This window comes from Rhinolophus sinicus, linkage group LG09 (genome assembly GCF_036562045.2).
Source record: "Rhinolophus sinicus isolate RSC01 linkage group LG09, ASM3656204v1, whole genome shotgun sequence".
In the NCBI taxonomy this organism is placed as follows: Eukaryota; Metazoa; Chordata; class Mammalia; order Chiroptera; family Rhinolophidae; genus Rhinolophus; species Rhinolophus sinicus.
The window spans coordinates 39,938,280-39,961,776 of NC_133758.1; the positions used below are offsets into that span (position 1 = coordinate 39,938,280).

At 39.4% G+C, this 23,497-nt stretch overlaps 1 protein-coding gene across 1 annotated transcript in view; it reads right to left on the bottom strand.

Moving 5' to 3' along the window:
• Positions 1–23,497, bottom strand: part of TTC39C (tetratricopeptide repeat domain 39C) — a 98,481-nt gene that overhangs the window by 12,265 nt on the left and 62,719 nt on the right. The window contains exons 5-7 of the mRNA XM_074340220.1: positions 21,635–21,989; positions 19,757–19,925; positions 2,595–2,688 (exon numbers count right to left, since the gene is read on the bottom strand). Of these exons, the coding sequence (XP_074196321.1) occupies positions 2,595–2,688; positions 19,757–19,925; positions 21,635–21,989 (618 nt within the window). The remainder of the gene's footprint in view (positions 1–2,594; positions 2,689–19,756; positions 19,926–21,634; positions 21,990–23,497) is intronic.

The following is a 23,497-nucleotide window of genomic DNA, read 5'->3' on the forward strand; positions in this document are numbered from 1 at the left end:
TGCTGTGGTGAGCTTCACACCCCGTCTCTAAGCTACAGGTCTCTGATCCTGTATCTTTCTCTGTGAGTGTTGTACATACAGTACGTGAAAACTTAAAAAAATTATCTTTTTTCTCTAAAATATATTCAATGTCACATTTTGAGTAAAACAAGGCACTTCTGATTTCACAACCAATTACGCAGTATAGAGAAAAGGGATGTAAAGATTTCTATAGAAATACTCCATTTTTGTCTCCTACAGCTGTGAGATTAACCCAAGCACAGCAGTACTTCTCCAAGAGCAGGCACAAGCACAGAAAAAGCAGCATCATTAGGTTTTTTATATATATATATAAAAAATATATATACATATATATATACTTTTAAAAATTGTCTATCTATCTATCTATCTATCTATCTATCTATCTATCTATCTATCTATCATCTATCTGTCTATCTATCTAGACTAAGTCTTCAAGCACTCACTTGCTCATTAATGATTCTATTAATTCTTTCACTGTTGTGAGAAGAAGACAGCAAGCCAGCCAGAAATTAAGTGCCTGCCCACCCTCCCTCTGTAGGCTGGTGGCAGAGCTGAGAAAGGACCCCATCTTTTCCAGATCTAAACGGAATTAGACTGTCATTCTGGTAAGGATTAGCAGCAACAAAAATGCAAAGAATTTTATCCCCACTCTTGTAATAGTATCTCCCATCCACTGAGCCCTTCTGTGTGGCCAAGCATGTGGCAGCCACGGGGTACAATTCTCTCTAATCCCACTATTGCCTTGCAAAGGTGGCTGGTGGTGTGCGCACTATACCAAGGAGAAAATCTAAGGCATGAAGAGGTCTTGTGACTTGCTCAAGGCCACACAGCTAAAAAGAGGGAAAAAAACTGAGGATCACAGGCCAATGCTCTTTCCTGCGTATGATACTGTCACCATAAAAAGACAATTCTGGTTATCAGGTACGTCATAAAGCAATTGTATCATCTTGGACTTGCCATCTGAACTATAGGGAGGAGGGGGATCCATACTGCCAGAAAAGTCAGTGTAAAATTCTATGGGATACGATATGAAGTTGGCATATTTTAGTGTAAAAAGTGGGGCTAATTATTTCTACCCTGTAACAGAAATCAGGGCAAGATTTGAACAAACTACAGGTAGGAGGTAACTCTGAACCTGAAAAAGAAGCCTGAGTTCTGAGTTTGCTACTTTTCTCCAGAGTTAAGCTTCTGAAGGCCTTAGTGTTGGGTTGGATGATTTCCAGACTTCCTTCTGCTCTGGCATTCTGTACTACCACAGGCCTTGAAACGGTGCCTGAAAAAATCACCAAAGCTGGGTTTATTTCACTCAAGTTCTTTGAAATGCATTCCATTCCAACTTATGGCTACCAAACAGAGCACTGGAAGAGTTTAGATGACATAAAAATACATTTTCCACTGCACTATGCTTCATTCCCACCCTAACCATAATGGGCATATAAAATATAATATTGCTTACTGGGTGGCTCCCAGTCTTTGAGTTTGCACTTTTCTCTAAAAAGATTCAGGAAGACAATTATGTCCACAGCAGGCAAGCCAGTGGCAGGCAACACCGGGCCCCACCTGACAGCTATCAACTGCCACCCCAGGGCTCTTCACGTGTTCTTCCATCTCTGTGCAGATCGCCTTTTGTGTCCCAATTCCCCTTTAATTCTCATCACGACCTCATCATGTTCCCTTTCTCTACCCCTTCTTCATTCTTCTTCTATGTGCTATACGATGTGACCTTGTAGTATTGGGCTGAAATTCTAAAAAGTATGAACCTTTATGAAACATTTGTTGTTGTTGCTTCAAGCCCAAAGTTGTACTTATGCTTGTCAGCAACTGAAACGTAAAAGGATTATGGCATTACTAATGTAACAGGACAGAATTTTAGTGCAGTCAAGAAAATAATCTTAGCAACAAATTTGGGGAAGGAGGAGGGACATCTTCAGCAAATAAATACTTCTGTTTATAAATTAATCTCCAGGCGGGTAGGAGCCAAAGGAGGCAGCTAACATGGCGAGGGCCGTCTGTGTGCCAGGCACCTGCCTGAGGCTCAGCCGGGTCATTTCTTCTGAACCTCACAACTACGACGAGGGGAGGCACCTTAACTTCAATGGCAACTGAGGACCTACGCACTTCTCCTAGGCCCCTGAGCTGGTGGGTAGAAGAGCTGGGACTGGAAGCCACACGCCCAGCTCGCTCCTATGCCATATTTTTCTCCTCAGGTAAATATTGGTGGGGGGAAGAGGAAATAGTTTTGTGCAGTCAAATAAGTTATTTACAAGCAGTTTTCAGTCAATTCATTTCATATTGATTAACACTGATCACACCTATTATACTAAATCCAAACTACTATATGAAATAAGGAGAATCATTGAGATAAGCTTCATTACTTCTGCTGAGATAACAAAGTCCTATTATTACAAATGGCAGCAAGCATTTTCTAAAGATACAAACTGCAAGTGTTAATAATGAAAAAGTGCACAAGAAGGAATTACTTGCATGACAGAAGCTGACATAAGCTGAGTGCATTAATAGATGCACTCATAGTTATTTCATGACAAGAAGCTACACAGACATTTCATATTTACCAATTTCATACAGACAGACATGTTGGATTTCTCTCTGATCTACTGCGAGTTCCAAAGCCGTGTGGAAGGAAGCCAAGGCACTGTTGATCTGACACTAGGAAAAAGAGACAACAGAGTTACTGGCGAATCTGCTGTTAACACTGTAATATGATAATTCAGAAGCATCTTTTCCCTTAAGGGCTATTTAAAACCAATGAAGAAGTAAAGAAGAAAGTGATTTAAAGATTTTTTATGGGAAACGCTCCAATTTGCCTCACACAGTGTGAGATGAACCTAAGTGCACGGGGCTTCTTTCACTCAGGCAGGAGATTCCACCAGTGAAGGACTCAGCTCACGCCCACCTTCTCCCAGCCGCCTTCAATCTTGTGCAACAGAACCGATTCTGTTATAAAATTTGCTAATCTAGCTCCTTGCTACCAGATAAGTTGTATGAGGGTAGGGACTGTATTTTGTCTTCCTGTGTACACCCACCCCGGGCCCGGAAAGACTCAGTCAGTGCTGAGTGACTGCATGAAGCCAGTCCATTAGTCCAGCCCTCAGCACTCTCTCCTTCTGCAACTCATTCTCCACCGTACAACTGAGAGTGATTCTATATCCCAGAATACTGCTCTCCGACTGCTTCTGGTCATCACATCTATCCCAACGCTTCAGAAATTCTCTGAGGATCCAGACTGTAGTTCTGACTTTTGCTTTCATCGAGCACTGTCTAAAACCCAATACTCTCTCCAATGTCTGTTCTACTTATTCCTGGTTAAATACATTTAGAGTTTCCTTCCACTAAAGATCTCTCTCCGCGTCTGCCAACTCGATGCCACAAGCACCTGATCAGAGCACCTAACAAGCATCACCAGGATCAGAAGGGTTAGATTGAATCCTAAACACAGCAATGGCAGGTGTTAAGTATCGAGCATCGGTAATGAACGCAAATCCTAAACGCCAAAGATCTGCCAGTCTGCTCTCAGTGATGCACGCCTAGGAGCATTTCTTGTTGTTCCACTGCTGTCAGCACTGCTCTCCCTGCCCTGCACTCAGCCCTCCTCCCCATACTCTCCTCTCTTGATCTTCACCACTCCCTTCCCAAGGTCCCTCATGCTCTCTCCTCTTCCTGGCAGCTGGGGTGGGGGCGGGGCGGGGCATGAAGTGTCTTGGGAGAGGGGTTGCCCTTAGAACCAGCCCCTACCATGTTCCTTGGCTCTGTTAGTGATTGATGCATGGTCACTGCAGCAGGCCCCTAGGACACAATACACCTCAGTGATGAGTCAGCCAGGAGATCTTGAGGACAGTCTGTGACTCAGGGACATTAGAAGTCAAATGACTCATTAACCAAGGACATGGCTGGCTCAGTAACTGCTCATGCTCCATTACTCTGTTGTCAGGAAGATCAGCCCATAGCGTTCAAGCCCTTCTCACTATCCACGAATGCTGACCAGGTAGCCACGGAAGACACATGTCAATGTATCACTAATTACCGTTCTCAAGTAGCTTAGTCTCTCAAGCAGCTAGTTGGAGAAACCTCACGGAAATGTAGAAGAGACCCGCAACTCTGAAGTTCGACACTCACAGTGACTGTAAGCTCAAGGCCAAAATATGAATGAGGTGAAACATCAATCCATTGTTTATGAAGAACATATGTGTGTGGAGAGAGAGACCTGGACCCTCATTACAAACAGCTAACTTTTCCGTTTATGGATCAACAGTTCTTTTCCTGCGTCACACATGCAGTCGATTTAACATATTTACACAGAAACCAGTCTTAGGGATTCTGTTCTTCACGTATCTCCCCAGTTCACTAAGTTAATGACATTCAAATATCACACACAGGGTATTTCTGGATAAGCCATCACTACCAAGCTGTCCCCAACTGGGTTTAGTGCATGACAGTGCAATGTCACAATACCCTTCAGAGGACAGACAACTACTTGCTGAACATTTATTTATTGGGTAACGTCTACGTGCCTGGGATGGTACCAGGCTCTGGAGATACACAGACTAGTCAAAACCAAGCTCTGAATGCAAGTAAAGCAAAAAGGAACAAAACAATATTTGTATCAGCATCCATTCTCTTAACTCTTTCAAAATCTCTCTGAGACAGTGATATGTTAGTTCCATTTTCAGATGAAGAAACTGAAGTTCAAAGAGGTCAAGCAGGTTGTTCAAGGTCAACAAGCTAACAACTGACTAGTATTCAAACTCTGCTCCCATTTCCTCCAGAATAGGCTTTTTTCAGGAAGAGTGTGTGCAAATGTGATTCAGAATCTTGCAATGAGGGACAATAGCTTGCATTATCCAGGTGTGTACTGAATGCAATCACAAGTGTCCGTATAAAAGGGAGGCAGAGAGAAAGAGTCGGTACACATAAAAGAGGAGGCAATGTGACCACAGAGGCACAGGTTGGAGTGATGTGGCCACAAGCCCCAGCCTGCAGGCAGCCAGCCACTAGTGGTTCCAAGAGGCAAGGAAAAGATTCTCCCCAGAGTCTCCAGAGGGAGCACTCACCTGCCAGCGCCTTGATTTCATCCCAGGCCAAATGATAGGACTTCTGGCCTCCAGAATTATGAGAAAGTTAAATTTGTATCATTTTAAACCATCAAATTTGTGGTAATTTGTTACAAGCCTTAGAAAATATAGTGTATTTCTTTAAAAATTAAACTGGGAAGAAAGCACCATGGTCTTTCTGTTATGAGCACTCTAAGAAAGCTGGAAAGTACTGAGACCATTTACGGAGCTTAATGACATTATCTCAAGAGTAAGCAAAACTCCAAAATTAATTCTAGTTCTATTCTGATCACTCACTGAGGAATTACAATGAACAGCCATTAAAACAGTGGAAGTATATTTCCCCTATTTTTCACCAAAATAATTTAAAATAAAAATGATCTGTGTGAGTTTTTATAATTACCAATTAAACTACCCATGACACTGCAGAGAAAGGAGAATTATCCTCAATTTGATACTTGTTTCTCAGTTTAGTTTTTAAAATAAATATACACACCCTGGCCTGAAGAGAATATAGAAAATAGGCTGGTATGAAAAAGCCATGAAGCCAAGAATTACACAGCAGTACCATATAGATTTTTGTCTCGTGAATTACACATTGGCATGCTGTGTTACAAAAATGAAGCTTTAGTTTCCTTGGTGGTAAAATGAGAAAAGAAATGTTGGCTAGTTATATCTGATTTCAGAGGAGACCCTAATGAACAAATACACAAATTTTTGCCAAATTAAGTGGAGTATATTTATGGCCAAATTAAAACCAGCACCTTTTATAGGTATTGCATTATTATTATAGAGATATAGCGTATTTTTTTCAATTATTCAAGGCTTCCTTCTTGACAGGTGTACTCCTAAGTTATAATATTTGTGGCAACTGTAAAAGGGATTTGTTCCTCCATTTTATTCTCTAAGTGGATGTTGCTGGTGTGTAGGAAAACTCAGGATTTTTGCTAATTGATTTTGCACGTCACATTATTATACTCTTATCAATTCTCATAATTCTTTGTGGGCAGATGTTTTCAGAGAGATATTCAAATCATTTGCAAATAATGAGTTATTTTATAATCTTTTTTTTTTTTTTTTTTTTTTTTTTACCACGTACAATAGACATATAATTAGCTAGAACCACCAGCTAAAATACTGCGTATTAGCAAGCAGGGCATGCATTCTTGTTTCTTTCCCTCCTTTCATGAGGACAGTCTAAAGTAGTACTGGTAAACAGCTTGTACATTTTTAGTAGATGCTATTTTCACCAAATAGAGAGATTTCCTTTCTAGTTCTAATTTTCTAACAGCTTTTATTTTTAAAGTACATTTTATTAAATAAAATTTGGGCATCTTTGATAGGATTGTATGGTTTTATCAATTACTTCCATAATGAAGAGAATAATAGAAAAACATTTCCTGAGGTTGAACCATGCTTGCCTTTTTGGAGTAATCCCTACTAGGTCGTAATATGGCATTTAAAAAGTACATTATTAGATGTGATTTGCTAATATTTATTTAGAATGTACATATTCAGAATCATGTTGACTTAGTTTTTTGTGTAGTGCTCTCCCCTGTGAAGTTTGGTATTAGGATAATGCCAGAACTTGCTGACTTGTAGAAAATATTTCCATATTTTCTATGCTCTATGTAAATAACTAGTTTACTATAGAGCCATCTCTTTCAATGAAATAATTCTTTAAAAATGTTTCAATTACCATAATTTAATTTTTTTTCTTTTACTGGGAACACAATGTAGCAAAGAATATTAAATTTTAGGCAATAGGACCATATTTCAGTGCCATCCTTCATAACCAACACAATTGTGGACCTTACGAAATAATGTGTTTTGTTTAAATTTGGCAGATGAGCAGGAAGTAACAAAAGGGATGGAGGAGTGGCCAATGAGCCTGGAGGAAAAGCAGGAGCATACAAAATCGCTGAAGGCAAGGAGAGGGAAGAGGGAATGAGCAACACTGAACAGAAATCCAACTGCAGGAAATTAGTTCCCGTAGAAACATGGTTGATGAGGGCTGTATTTAAAGAGATAATGTGGAGCAAGTGGATATAAAAAGGATACAAAAAGAGGATATAAGGATATTAGAAGAGTCCTCTGAAATTCCTAATTAATAAAATACTATATATAAGAAAGGGACCACCCAAGGTGAATAACAGAAGACATGAAAGAGCCTTAGCAAATAAAAGATGGTGGTGACCTTGAAACACATTTCTAGGAAATATGACAGAGGACTGCAGTGAGTCCCTAAGAACAGGATCACAATAAATACGATGTGTTACTGCTGATTGCACATAGATGATCGATTAGTAAAATATACATAGATTTCTATACCACAGGGATGATCTGTGAATCTCCATTTGTCCTTTCATGGTCTGCACAAATTTCTGACATAAGAACTCCTACAGAGCTATTGTGAATGACTGTTGAGAAGATATAGATCTATAGCTGGTAATTATAGTCAATACTATCTAGCAAAAGGTAAATACTAGTTATTACTGGAATGTAAGATTTTTATCTGCTCTTTGTACTTTGTATTTTACCATGTTCCCAAATGAATATGCATTATTTAGACATAACAAGGTAGCTGAAAATGTATGTTCTGATGTTGAGCCTTTAAAGAAGGCTGCCTTAACAAGCCTGTTCTGGTCTTTTCATCATCGCCATCAAAGCTAACGTGTGGTGCTCTCATGTCGCGGGCAAGATGGCCAACAGTTTTGGTAGCTCAATGAGACAATCTGTGTGCTTTGTTAGAGGTAGAGCCGCTGAAACTGAACCTGTTTGTTCAGACTCCAGGGCCAACACTCCTCACCTCCATGTTCCACTGCCTCCTCATTCTACAGACAGTCTCCCCTCCCTCAGGTCCCACCTCCTCCATCCCCACTTCCCCAGTCATCCCCACCCACAAGGGTCACCCATTCATTTGTCACTTTCCTTTTACTGCCTTTTCATGCGTTCACATTGCTATGTTCGTAATTAGATTTTAAGATTCTTTTTGGGGCAGGGCCTTTTTCTATTTCTCTCTGCATCCCCCAGAAGGCCTTTTACATCATAGGCAACACATCTCTGATTATGTACAAATAATGGCATATAGTGGTTATGTTTTCAGCACCTCCAAAAGAATGGACAGCAATCCCCTTGAAAAGTGAGTTATGTAACCAAATGCACCACTAATGGTAGAGGAACTGAATAATGCACCAGTTATAAGATTTCCTTGGTCTCTCAACAGTTATGCACACTATTTTGACAAAATCTGTGATGGAAAGTGCTTTACAGTGTGGATTTACAACCTAGACACATTCTGTCTAAATAGGAAAAACCTTGACCAAGTACCATATGCTTAGTACTTTACCGTATCCATATTACATTATTTAAGGCAGACAGGGAAGTTACTGCCTTATTTATTTATTTGTTTGACAAGACACAGGCTAAGAAAGCTCAAGCAGCCAGTAAGTGAGCCCATTTTGAGCTGAGCTCATGCTTTTTCAGCTGTAACATGCTGCCTTTTAAAATTACAGAAAAATGCAGTAAATTTAAAATAAATGTGTTAAAGATGCTATCAAAGAATTAAAAAAACATTGAAGAAGATAATGCAAAGAACTAACTCGGAAAAACAAAGACGACAGAAATATAGAATACACTAATATACAACAGTCACACTACTCAAAAGAAGACAGTAATTCAAGATAAACAGACAAACCTAGAAAATAGATGGAGATGATCTAATATGCATAGAGACTTGTATGAGAGAAACAAATAGAAGCCATACTCAGGAAAGCGATTTTGAAAAGCTTTCCTAGAACTGAATGGCGTTCTGTTCTCTATAAAGGATATCAAAGGGCAAGCTGCTACTTGGGTTTTTTTCAAAGAGGAATTAAAGACAAGTTGAAGAAAGCAGAAATAATACAGGTACCAAGTTTCCCCGAAAATAAGACCTAGACAGACCATCAGCTCTAATGTGTTTTTTGGAGCAAAAAGTAATGTAAGACCCGGTATTACATATTATATTATATTCCTGGTCTTATATTAAAATAAGACTGGATCTTATATTAATTTTTGCTCCAAAAGATGCATTAGAGATGATGGTCCAGCTAGGTTTTATTTTCAGGGAAACACGGTAGTTCTCAAGATTAAAGAACCATAAAAATGTACAACAGCTTTGCTGAGATACATTCCACACACAGGCATACATCGGAGATACTGTGGGTTTGGTTGTAGACCAGCACAATAAAGTGAGTCACGCGAAGTTTTTTGGTTTCCCAGTGCATATTGCAGTCTGTTAAGTGTGCAATAGCATTATGTTTAAAAAAACCAATGTAGATACCTTAATTAAAAATATTGCTAAAAAATGCTAACCATCATCTGAGATGTTACAATAACATCAAAGGTCATTGGTCACAGATCACCATAACAAATGTCAAAATGAAAAACATTTGAAATACTTTGAGAATTACCAAAAGGTGACATAGACACACGAAGTGAGCAAACGCTGTTGGAAAAATGACACCAAAAGACTTGCTCAACACAGGCTGCCACAAACCTTTAATTTGTAAAAAATGTAGTATCTGTGAAGCGCAATAAAACAGAGTATTCCTGTAGCAGGAAGTTCGTACTTTTAGTATACAATTAAGTGGCTTTTAGTACATTCACAGAACCATAAAATTGGAACGCTGGAAGAAGTCTTAAAAATTATGTTGCCTAGTGTTTCTGAAAGTGTGTTCTATCGAACCCTTCTATTTTTACAGGCTACTGTATGAAAAAGAATTTTTCTGATCAAATAAATTGGGTAAACACGGCACACATATCTGCATATTTTACCTCCCTCATGTTGCAAAATAAAGTCTCTGAGAAACCCCAGGATACCCTGATTGACCTGACAGAGAACCTCTCCTTGTGGAACACGTACAAACTAGTCATCAAAGCAACTGCTCAGGGTGGATGATGTTTCAGAAAACACCGATTTATTCCAAACCCCTAATTTTCCAGGTAAAAACAACAGTGCCATGGAAGGTTGGCTGGCTTGACTGAGGTCTCACAGCTCTCTCCAATGTGTGAGCAACCAAATGGAAGCAGAGAGTGTTCTTACTGTTAATGATAGGGCTGAAACCAGATCCCCAGATTTTGAATCCAGTACTCTTTCTCCAATGCTACACATCAAAACCTGAAGCTCTGAAGCAATACGACAACAAATTCCCAGAGCAAACAAGTCCTCTACAAGAAACCACAGAGAAATGAAGACTGGTACACTGAAGAAAGAAACTCACAGATGTAAGAAACCAGTGTGCCACACATTAAGAGTCCAAAATCATAAAGGAAACCAGAAAAGGTCAATATACTATGAGAAAATATAAAATTTCATAGAAGAGCTCTAGAAGAGTAGTACCTACCCCTAGACAAGGGGTAGGTTTCTTAAAACTAGGCTTTGTGTCACCCCTCAGTGGGAGTTTACTATACATTTATTAGCATTAGAAGAGTGAGAAACACAGAAGAATTGGAATGCTGACTGCATGAATAGGTAAACCCGTGTTTAAAATAGGAGAAAAACAAATGGTCATGTTTCCAATCTGATATGAAGGGACAATCTACCCCCCAAATACGAGGTAGAAGTGAAAACAAACAAGAACAATAAACACAACCCTGAAGGGCAAAGAAACAATACACATGCATCCCATACACTGTGTATCCTATACAGTCCATTCACTTTGAACAAGAAACTCCTCTCTGAGAAAGGAGATTTGCATTGAGAAACAAAATTCAATGCTCTGTTGATTCCCAGGTCATCCCTCTTCCACCTGCCTCTGTCCACCAAATGCTCTATTCCCACTGAGACTGGATCTCCCAGAGTCTTGCCTTTTCTGGGTACTGGGCTTGACTGCAAGCTCATCTTCCATGCTGTTACCTCTACTGCAAATTCCTACTAATCCCCGAGAGCCAGCCCAAATACCCCCACTTCTGGGCCGTCTTTCCCAGCTGTGAGGGTTGCACTATGGGTGAGTCATACCATAATTTACCCTCCTGTTTCTCAAAGCCTGGCCATGTCTGCGTCTGCTTACACGCCTACCTGCCATTTGGTCCTTATCTCCCAGTGCATGAGCTCTGCAGTTGTCACCATTAGTACCACGGCCCTAACAGCAGCCACAGTGGTGCCACCATCATTACAGCCAACAACTGGCACTCACTCAGAGCTCCATCGGCAGCACAGGCCTCCCAGATTACCACCTCACTGAATCCTAACAGCAAATTGTGCCTCACGTACCTCTAGGGTCCCCATTCACTGAGGAGGGAAGGCTTAAAGCGATCAAGGGTCTCATCAAAGGGCCCTTGGCGAGAGTGAGGAGCCAGGACTCAGCCCAGGCAGTTGGCCTCTATAGCTGAGCCCTTAGGCTCCTTCCAGGCAGAGGACGAGGGTCACACACAGCCTCAACAAGGCTCCAGACTGAGCAAGCCTCACCACACAATTTACTGAATGACACGACTATGATTAAGCACACCACCAAAAAAACGCTGGCAATGAGTATCTAATAACACTAAGCCTTTAGATAGCTGATGGGGTTTCAAGGCAGGCCACTCCAAAATGTGCCACTTTGGCATACTGATTATTTTGAACTAAAGTTACTTGAAAAACAGTTGGTACAAGAAGGACACCGTGACCCCTCTCTGTCTCCCTGAAAGCAGGAAATAAATTTCTCGCGTGAAAGGTACCCCCTCTGCACAAGGAGACAGAGAGACATCCTTATCACCAGAGACGGGGAACTCAGAGCTGAGAACGCTGTATAAAGAAACTCCTCTTAGTTTCTTCACTATTTAGTCCCCTGCCTAAGTTTCTTTGTCTCCTCATTTATTCACAAATGTATTATTTCTTTGTCTAAAGGGATAAACAGCCTGCTCTGGTCATTTCTTAGGTCCCTTATCTATGGGATCTCCGTTAAGTATGAAGTTAACGTATATATATATGTATATATGTCATATATAATATGTAACTTATTAGCAAATAAAAGCTAAACACACATAACTGTGGAATTGCTGGGTTATATGGTAGATCTATGTTTAATGTTTTGAGGAACTGCCAAACTGTTTCCCAAAGTGGCTGCAGTATTTTACATTTCCACCAGCAATGAATAAGGGTCCCAATTTCTCTACATGCTTGCCTACACCTGTTATTGGCTGTCTTCATTATAGTTAGCCTGGTGGATGTGAAATAGCATCTTGCTTGGTTTTGATTTGCATTTCTTCATAATGACTTATGATGTCAGGCATCTTTTTATGCGCTTATTGGTTACTTACATATCTTTGAAGAAACGTCTCATCAAATACTTTGCCTATTTTTTAAATTGGGTTATTTGTCTTTCAATAATCAAGCGTTAGAGTTCTTTACATATTCTGAATATAAATCCTTATCAGATCTATAACTTGCAAATATTTTCTCCTATTCTGTGCGTTGTCTTTTCACTTTCTTGATGGTATTCTTTGCAGCACAAAGGTTTTAAATTTCGATATAGTTAAATTTACCTATTTTTTCTTCTGTTGTGCTTTCATGTCACATCTAAGAAATGACTGCGTCATCCAAGAGTTGATAGTTTTAGCTTTTACATTTAGGTCTATGATCCATGTAGCATTAATTCTTGTTTATGGTGTGAGGCAGTGGGTCCAACTTCATTCTTTATTATTATTTTTTAGCAGTACAGAGGTCTTTTATTTTTTTTACACTTATCATACCATGAATTCATAGGGAATGGGTTCCAGCAGCTCAGGATCCTTCCTGTTGGTTCTCACAGCGTGTGCCTCTCTGGGTGGAGCAGGCTGGCGCTTCAGTCGAACCCAGGTACCTTTCTCTTTGGCTTCCTTCTCTTTTTGATTATTTTCCTTCATGAGCTTCAGGAAGTGAAACTTGACTCAGAGTGCTTCATATGCTCAATATGTACATTCATTCCCTTGGCAAGAATCTTTCCCTTGTTTGTTTACCACAATGCCAATCGTATGCTGGGCAACACTGCAGACTCTTCTAGTTTTGCCATGGGAACATCTGCGGGGCATTCCGTTTTGAAAAGTGCCCATTCCCTTGACATCTACAATATCACTTTTCTTTTAGATTCATATGTTTGTGGCCAAAAACTCTTATATTTTCCAGAAGGCCTAGAGAACATATAGCAGGGGCCTCTCTTCTTCCCCTTTGTGTTAGTCATTTTGGTGAATTACTGGAACATGGTGGTTCCGGCTGAAAGGCCCAATTTCATTCTTTTCATGTGAGTATTCAGTTGCCCTAACACCTTTACATTTGTTGAAAAGACTATTCTTGGCCCATCGTCTTGTCTTGGTGCCCTTGTCAAAAGTCAATTGACCCATAAATGTAAAGGTTTATTTCTGGACTCTTACTGATCTAGATGTCTATTCTTATGCCAGTACCACCTGTCTTGATTACTGTGTAGTAAGTTCTGAGCTTAGGAAACATGAATCTTCCAACTTTGTTCTTCCTTTTCAGGAATATTTTGTCTATTTTGGGTGTCTGCAGTTTATCAGTTTGTCAATTTCTGCAAAAAAGCAAGCTGTGGTTTTGATAGGAACTGAACTGAATCTGTAGCTTAAGTAAGAAATATTGCAATCTTAATGAGTCTCTGATACATGAACACAAGAGGTCGCATCAGTAATATTTTAAGAACCGTCTTTACAATACTTTAATTTCCATCATATGGAAATAAAAAATAAATTAAAAGAACACTATACCATGCACAAAATAATGAATGACTCGACTCTGGCCTACTATTTGTTTGAGTATAATCGCTCATCATTTAGCAAGAGTTACAGAGCTTGCCATACTCTTTTGATTCTAATAATGACATCACTAAAGCTATCACCCAAGGAAATAATTCAAGGGAAAAAATAAGAAAAAATATGCTAAGATATTTATTGCAGTAGTTGCTATCACAGTGAAATACTGGGAAATAACAAGGAAACGGTCAAATAGCCCAACAATTTTCCAACAGGGAAATATCGAATTATTAACACAATGGAAATCTAAATGGTCTGCATACCAGTTATTTATAAAATGTTAAAACATGTAAACATTAGATTTATAAACAAAACTGAACAAAGTCTCATAAAGCACATTAAAGATCACAAAACAATTTGAAGTGAAACCGAATTTAATTATAACCGGACTATTTTTATGAAGTTGCTTAATGTCTTAAAATAAACTATGTGTTTTAAAATGAAAGGCCCTCCTTGTCACATGTTGTGGGACACGCAGAAGGACATGTTGTGACAACCCACTTACTTACATGTGATTCAGCATTCATGCTGCTGTGTAGCAGAATCAGGTTAGCAGAACAGCTATCACGGCCACCTAACAGCAGATTATGCATTTAACCCCTACCCTTCGGACCAGGGCTAATATAGGAAAGGAAAGCTCATCCTCTTATGCACAGTTAGCAGCTCCAGGGTATAAATCCATATTAACCTTCTACTTGCTTTTCAACCCAACAGCCTGTAAAGACAGAGTTAAACTCTAGCAATAGCACATGTATTTAACTTACTAGCAATTTTACTATTATCTTCTTATTTCAGTGAACCAAGTCATTAAACCACACAATATGCATTTATCTCATTGGGAAGTGAAGGCAAATACTTCCTTCATCTCTCCTCAATCTCTCATTCTGTGTACTTCTAAGAATAAATGGCAACCCAATTTTTGTGTGCCTGAAGTAATAAGGAGAACCACGTAGGACGGAGGAAGACAAGACTACACTTAGTAGAACTTCTGGGAATTATTTCTCTTCCTGCATTGTCTTTTTCCTGATCCTATAAATAACAACATTACATCGTGCTGGCCAGGCATGTTGCTCAAACACAGAGGGCAGACTTGCTTGTCAACAGATGCAAAGAAGCACTGCTACCAAATGTTAACATGCCCCAGAGACAGGCGCACGGGCCCAGGCCCTCCTCTGTATTTGGCGCTTCTGCCCTGGACCCTACTCTCCATGACCCCCTAGCCCCACAGGGTCTTCTGTCTCTTTTTCTGTCTGATAAATTAATCACCAGAGGGATCAACCTCCACTTTTCTGTTCCTGCCACAATCGTGAACTCATGGGCTAAAAAAGCCACACAGCCTTCCCACTTATTCTGGGAGCACCAATGAAAAATGTAATTTTATCTTAAAGAAAGTCTATAGAAAGAAAGCACTACAGCCAGTTTTTAAAAGGTACCTCAGACCACTGAAGACACCTGAAATAAAGATGGAATGAGCTCCAGAGACAGGACACACACATGCTGGGATAGAAGAAGTATAAATAAATGCCTTTCACACAGAACCTCATAGGTAATAGAAAATAGGGATAAAACCCCCCACCCTCCTGGAAGGAAACGGGACGTGAATATGTCGAAGTGGTTCCCGCAGATGCTGCTCAGCAGATGCTGCTCATGAAGAATAGAAACCACATCCTACCATATACCTGTCTCAGCAGGACAGGGATGGAGGGAAGGAAACTCAAAGCAGAGGAGCAGACTGTGGAGTGAGAAAGCTGTATTTCTCAGAAAGGACAAAGAAGGCAGCTTCAAATGAGAGATGGTATGATAAGGGCACACATACACATAAAGGTGAAGTTCATTATAACTGCTCAGTGTGGCCTCTAGGCCTCGTGCAAACTTCCATTTTGTCCTTGTGAAGTAGTACTGTAGTTGTAATTATTTGAGAGGCAGTTATAGCAAAGTGACTACCAGGCTGCATCTGTGGAGTACAGGGGCTCATGTCTTCTCATCTTGGCACTTCCAGCATGGGGCACAGATGTCATTTAAATCCAATTGCTTTTGATTTCATTTAAATGTATTTAATTCATTTCTGTAGAGTCATACTTCTTTAGCCAGCACATCAGAATCTAAACATCTGATTTGGTACGCTCCTTAGGAGGCCATCCTCTTTATTCTCACTGTCAAGACATTTTGGCACCCTCCTCAGAATTGGCTTTAGAAAATGGTTTGTGTGTCACACGAGAATAGTAGACAGTTCTTAATAACCAATTTCCTTCCTTAACAAAGAAATAATGTCACTCACACTGATCAATGGATTTCCTTCCAATAGACTCATACACTCTCACTCAACAAACATACATTGATGGTCAGTCTCATGCTAGCCCCAGACTTCTGAGTTTTAAAATGCCAACATGCAGGATATTCAAAAAGTATGGGTCCAAGCTCAGAAGATAGTTTCAAAATAGGAGCTCTCAAAGTGCTTGCATAATAGCAACTTCATTAGAATATGTTTATCAACTTTCATTCATTCAAATATTTGAGCACTTATTATAAATACAGATACAGATAGACTAATATTAAAAATTAGTTTTATCACTAGCTGTACCATATAAAGTATATATACAAAACTATGTATATACATAAAACCAAATACATGTATCTATATATTACATACTACGTAGATTGTTAAAACTGAAGGGGAGGAAAGTCATGCAAAGCTGTATTGTTTAGAGAAAAAAGAGGATAAGAGAAATAAAAAGTTTATTAAAATGTAGGCTTGTCCCTAACACTTTTTAAACAATCAAGAAACACACTCAATCACTCGTTTATGAATGGACTTAGCACTACCATAGTCTTAACAGAATGCAGTGGGGAGAAGCAAAGGCAGTAACGGAAGAGAATTCTTTCTGCAGCCTGGCTAAGAATCAGTCACAAAGAGCAGAGGTGCTCTCCATCCTGAGGTACAAGTGGACTCCACGCATCACCAAAGGTGTAGAAGTTACTACTGTGTCAAGTTAGGCTGTAACAGCAGAAAATAATGAAGCCACTATACAACAAGGGCGATGCAAGTGGCAGGATAGGGGTGGGTATGTTAAAGACAAACTTCCCATGAGGACTCCAAATTATCCGAAAACATGTAAAAAGTTGTTAATGGTATTAGAAAATGCACATAATGTGAAAATAACGAGTATAGGAAAATGAAAACTAACCAGCACATATTGAGCTCATCACCCTGTATGATAGTAAGCTTACATAAAAGCAGCTATTAAATAATTTTGCAGATTCAGAGTCACTGAAGAAACTAAATCAGTGTCACATGATGCAACTGCCTAAATCAGAGCCCCGACCATGTTCTGTGTTTGTTGATAAAAAGATCTCAAGGGGCCCTATCTCAAACGCTCACTGAGAAGAAAAAGATTCGTTGCAAATTCATCGACTGAGCCCTGGGTTTTCATAAACTGAGTTGGAACTTTACAGGCCTTACAAAGCCTTTGACAAGAGCCATATACAGCCTCTCCGGGCAGAGTTCCTCATCTGCAAACGAAGGATGTCACCATCTGATAGCTTCCTACAGGGTTACTTGGGAAGATTAATGAAATACTGGTGTCTGGGCACCCTGAGGATAATATCAATAATATTTCAAGTTCGCCATAAAATCCTTTTATCCTCTGCACCTATGAGAAGGGCCACACAGAAACACTCTTCACTGGGCCCTCAGGCTACAGCTCACTAAACCATCAGTAACCGATCTTTTAGTCTTTTTTTCTTTAAACAAAGTATCAGTTGGGTAAGCAAGCTGCTCACAGTGGAGTTCTAGCATCTACTACTTTATTCAGATCACAAATATCTCCCCTAAAAGAGACTAAATGCCTGCTAAGAGCTATAATGTTGACTGTGTGCCGCCCAAACCGTATTTATAAGAATACTTTGATGGCACTTATGGCTTCCTCATTTCTAGACCCAACTCAGCAACAATGAATGACCCCTTACTTATTGCACTCACTCAGTCCCTAATAAGAATGAATTGTGGCATAAACTAAAACCACACCAAATTAAGTATTTTTATGGGGGGAAAAAGTTATCACTTTAGCTAAAAATTAAGCATTTTTGTTGTAAAATGAAAAATAAACTAAAATGACTAGCATAACAAATCTTGACTTTTACATTTCTATTTAACAGCTTCAAAACCCAGTTTAGAGCATTCACTGAGCAGTGGAGTACAGAGTCCTAATAAGTGCCTGAGGCTATGGTACCTTACTGCTGGGTTGCACACACTTCTAAACTTCAGGCTCTCATTCCCGGTCAGCAAATCTCTGATGAACAACTAAACCTAATATCATGTTCAGTTACTCAAAATGTATGAGGCTTACCCTTTAAGAAATTTACATCTAAGAAAGCACTTACCCTGTACCCAACTTTCATTTCAGAAATGGTCACTGAAGTGGAAAGGCTTAGTCAATTTAAAATTTCCTTTTACAGTGCTATTTCCTCCTGCACAAACCCAGGAGACTAGAGAAACTTTAATAGCCTGAATAGCCTTCCCTACGTGTAGGACCATAACCTGAGCTTGAAAGAAAAGAACACAAACATGTAGACCAGACTGCACAAAAGATTGATCAGAACTGTATTTTTAAGATAGCAAGAGAAAAAAGGGAGAAAAATAACTGAAGGCTCACGAGTTTCACAGAAAATTTGTTTCAAGAAAAGGGGAAGAGGAGGAACTCGGACGTGGGTTTACAATAATTTCGATCCTACTGAGTTTTCTGTTCTGTTTCAATAATAAATTATTAGTATAATTTCAAAAATACAACTTCCATATATGAAGGTGAAGAGTCCTCAGATTTAAGGAGCACTTCATGAAGGAAATAAATTACTGGGGAACTAATATACACTCCACTGCCAACCCCCCAAAATTAGTGAACAAAACACCACCGTGCTCATGAAAGCATTCCTAGGCCAAAATCTTCAAAAGCACTCATGGAGTTTGCTGGGGGCTGACTTCTAGTTCTGACTGTGCTAGCCTGGTTAACTGGAGGACAGAGGTTGTTAAAACCTCACACTGATTCACTACCAGCTGTTGGTGAGAATATGGGTGGTGCACCTAGCATACAGCCACCTTCTTTCCTTTGTATGATTTCTTATAAATATTTTCATTTTTCTTCAAATCCTGATGTCCTCAAGTGAGCAAAGAAAAAACAAGGCACAAAAGAGAAATAAAGTACCTGCTCCCTCCCCCCGCTCCCACCCTCCCCACCCCACACAAGGACAGGGCACATTCTGTTTCTGGAATGAGACAGCCTGGCCTCACTTGCTGGGTGAGCTTGAAAGTCACTTAAAGCCCTCTTGGATCCCTGTTCTTTTCTATGAAACGCCGATGACAATTTTGTATCTATGTCATAATGTTGTTCTGGGGATTAAATGGGATAGCAAGTGTAATGCTCCTGGCACAATAGCTAGCCAAATGAAGCACACACACAAAAATAACAAAAGCTACTACAATTTCAAAGTTGATGCTTTCAAAGTTATTGCATTTAAGCAATAACTTGTGCATAAATCAACTGTTAGCCAAGATGAAAATTTAGAAATAGATTGTCAGTAATTCCAAAGAAGAGAAACACTGTATTTTGTGTTCTTCAACTTAGAACAACTAATACTCCTCTGCCTCCAGCTTAGAGCACACCGAACTCGTCTCATTACAGACGCGGACTCTCATCCTGCTTCGCCCACGTCTCCTGAACAGAAGGTAACTGAATAACATCCTGGATTCCTGGAAGAGTCTTTCATAGCACTCGTAAAATGAAAGAAAGGCACAAGAACAAACTATTCCTTGGCCTTAGGACATTCAGGCTCATAGCGATACTAGTCCTCAAGCAAGAATTATACATGTGATCAACAGAGGCTTTAAAAAGTTGGGGAAGGCACAGTACCTCTAATCGTTGTATGCGTCCCTTGAAAAACATGAAGAGGGAAGAATTGGGATAAGCAGCTTCTTTTTTGAGAAGAATTTCCTTTGCTTCATCCAGGCCTGCTTTGTTATCACTGCCATCCAAGGCGAAAAACGGGCGGACTACAGTATGATACCAGAGCAGAGCTAATCTAAAGGAAAAGGGAGAGAAACATTGAGCAAAAGACTTTTCTTATGGAGCTTCTACTTTTCAGAACACCAGTATGTGCTCGTCCAATGTACACTCCTTCCAAAGGCAGTCTCTGAAGTAAAACCAGAGTATCTTTCCCCCTTTTAATTTTATCAATATTTGGAAAACTGCAACTTTGACACAACATATAAACCAGCATACTCCCTTCCACCAGGTGAGAAGAGAATCAGATGATAGAAGCATTTAGCTCCTCTGAGGCTTCTAGATGAATCTCTGACATAAATCTCTGAATTCTACATTTTATTCATCAGTGCATAAATTAGAAACAATAACTAGTTACCGTGAATTTACTGTCCTCTCATAATAAAAGCATTACCTTTTACAAATGGAAAAATGTTTTCTCCTGTGTTCACAAAAGTTATACTAAGCCTCAGAATCTGAATTTAAATACAGGAGCCACAGACAAAATTTATGCTTCATTGGGTTATAATAAATGAGAGTACCACATAAAAGGCTCTTTCTCTGGCCTTTGAGGATGCTCAATTTAAAAAAACAAATAACTAAATCAGTCACTTCAAACTCACCCGTTTCAAGAAAAATGCCATGTTAAAATAGGTAAACAAAATACACTCATTGGGATCTGCTTTAATGAATAGACAAAAACGTTTTAACCAACGCAACACAGATTTTTACCTAAATGCGTTTCAAGCATGCTCATAAATTTAGTTCTTGTCTGGAGATCAGGTTAATTTATATTATTAATTTAATTCATTCCTTTCTCAGAAAATAAAAAGATATAAATAGACAAATTATCACAAGTTAAAAATCTGTTAAGTCAAATTGATAAGGACCACTGTTTGTGTAATTTAATGAGTCTGGGGAGGAACAAATATCTTTGAAATAAAAATTAATGATCTTCTTAATAGCTACCAAGTAATTAAGAGTTAACATCCAAAGTTCTCAATACTGACATGAGTAGAACTAAAGCTCACTAAGATTCTCTGTGATATCAACATTTTTTGGAAAAATTTTGATAAGTGGTAAATGTCAAAGGATATCTAGTATCTGGTAAAATTACACAAATTGCAAATGGTAGATATTTACCAGATTGGAAAAAAACATCATGTCATTTTTAACTGATGGAGAAATGGGCGAATCCTTGCTGTGGACAGAACAGTCTTCTGTTTAAATAACTGTCATTTAAGTTTAGACTGAACAACTTAGTACAACTCGATTTAGTTGAATAGCACAAAATATCCAAGCCACATGAAAGAGACCAATGGACTAACCAGATTCATCAAGGAAAACTATCCAATATGAAGATAAAAGAATAAAAATTTCAGAATCAGAAAAAAGTCTGATCAATGTTGGTATCCCTTAAGTCCAAAAATCAGAATCATGCATCTCAGTGATCATGGTAAAGGTCACAAAAACTGCTTATAAAATCATTTCAGCTTGAAGAATAGGATCATATTTACCAGTTTAAAACACAGGACTCATGAGACTTAAGAACAGTGCCTTGTTCTCCAAAGGCAGCTCATAAACACCACCAAAAACACAGTCCTTGACATGACAGTAAAAGACGTAAGTCATGGCATCATGTCAACCAACCAGGCATTTTACCTGAAGTCTCCTTTAAAGGTTTTGATTGTTGTTCACTTACTTTCAACACTATATTATCTACCAAAGCATTGCAATATAGCTACTCACGTAGCTAAAGGGGCCTTCATGTCCTTACTTTCGCTTGCATACATCAGTGAAGAAAGCCCCTGTAGGCGGTCTCCAGGAAAACCCAGCAGGTTGATGATTTTGAGCAGGTTTGGGGGCACCATGGATATGCAAAGGTGAAAAAGGCCATATCCAAAGCTAACAGCACCTTTCAGTCTGTTTAGAGACTCCTCAGACACCCCTTCAGTCACAATGTGATTATCATTTGCAGCATCAGAAGTCAAGGGCTCTTCAGTTAGCTTCTTCTGATACAGTTCCTGGAGGGCATTGATGTCCAGATAGCATTTATTGTAAATCTTCCAGGCTTTCCTAAGGATCCACCCACCTTTTATATACGCTATAAGAGAAAGGGAGAAAAGCATGAAAAAAATAAGCATTCAAAATAATTTTCCTGTATTAGTAATAAGGGATAGTGAAGAACCACCTGAAACTCAAGCAAAATTTTAAAAAACAAAATAAAAATTATCACCTATCATTGCATCTGGTTCTTCACAGGGCTTAAATTCTTTACTTGTTGTCTGTTTCCCTTTACTACACTGGATGACCCCTTGGCAAAAACCATGCATTATTTTGTTCACTATTGTACCAAGCCCCCCACACATTAGCTAGGTCATAATATATAATGTATACTGAATGAAAGAATGACGAATGATGACGAGCATGCAAGTATCACTTGAATCTGACTTTTTCCCCATGCATTCTGTGACACATAAACCTCCACTGCATCTCTGAACGTCCAAAGTGCTTTCCTGATAACCCTCTTTTATTAACTCTTCCATTTGTCTACCCTGTGTTTCATTCCCCCTCGAGAGCAAGCTCTAAGTCTAATTCACTACTAAATTTATACCCAGGCACCAAACATGGAGACTTGCCCCCAAAATAAAACAAGCAAACAAAAACAATATTTATTGGGTGAAGAAATGGCCAGTTTAATTAATAAAAAAGTCATAGTGTTAAACGCAGAAATGCAAAGAATCCCCAATTCATCTCCATCTAATGTCTACTAGTGGCTTAACCACCCCTTATTAGGATGGCTGTATTTGGTGTATGACAGCGACTCTCACACAGAGGGGGAAAATCGGTTATTTTTAAAGCTGCGTCCATTAGTTCCCTGAGGGCAATTTTCTTAAAAGACCCTTCCTGGGAACATGTGCCACAAAGAACATGTGCCACAGAGAGAAGACCTGGGAATCAACCCACTCTATGCCCGCGGCCCCTCTCAGATAAGCCCTCAGGTCCCATCCCAACCTTTCCTCCTGCAAACGTTTTTCTCTTCTGATGAGGAAGGGAAGGGGGAGCTGATTTATTTATGTTTATCTGAGGGCATCATCACCCCATTTTTAAGAAAAAGGTCTTCTGCAGGGATTTTTCTGTAAAAGTATTCTCTCGTAAGTGCAGAAGAGAGCGTATCCACTTGGCACTGTTACCAATATGGCACCAACACTCTGACCTCAACGTACAAACAGAAGACAGCATGAACCAATCCTACATTTCCAGGACCTTTAGAACAACAGGAAAAGAAGTTTTGAAAGAGTTATTTTTAAATTACAGAAAATGTGTAACATAAAATCTGATATCTAAGGGTCCAATCGCTGAACTGAAAGGGATCTAAGAATACATGGTACGTGCAGAAAAGAGTTAACACAGCAGGCTTACTGCTATCCTTTGAAAGACCTGCTTACATTGTTGGTCCTCGGCTGATATCTGGGAACTTGGATTTGGGAGGGTTCCCACCATTCACAGAACTGATAAGAGTGGCTCGCTGTGCCTATACTGTTGGTACAAACAATGTCTTTTATGTTGAACACCTGCTTTCCTTCTGGCAGTCTGGAATTTGGGTACATG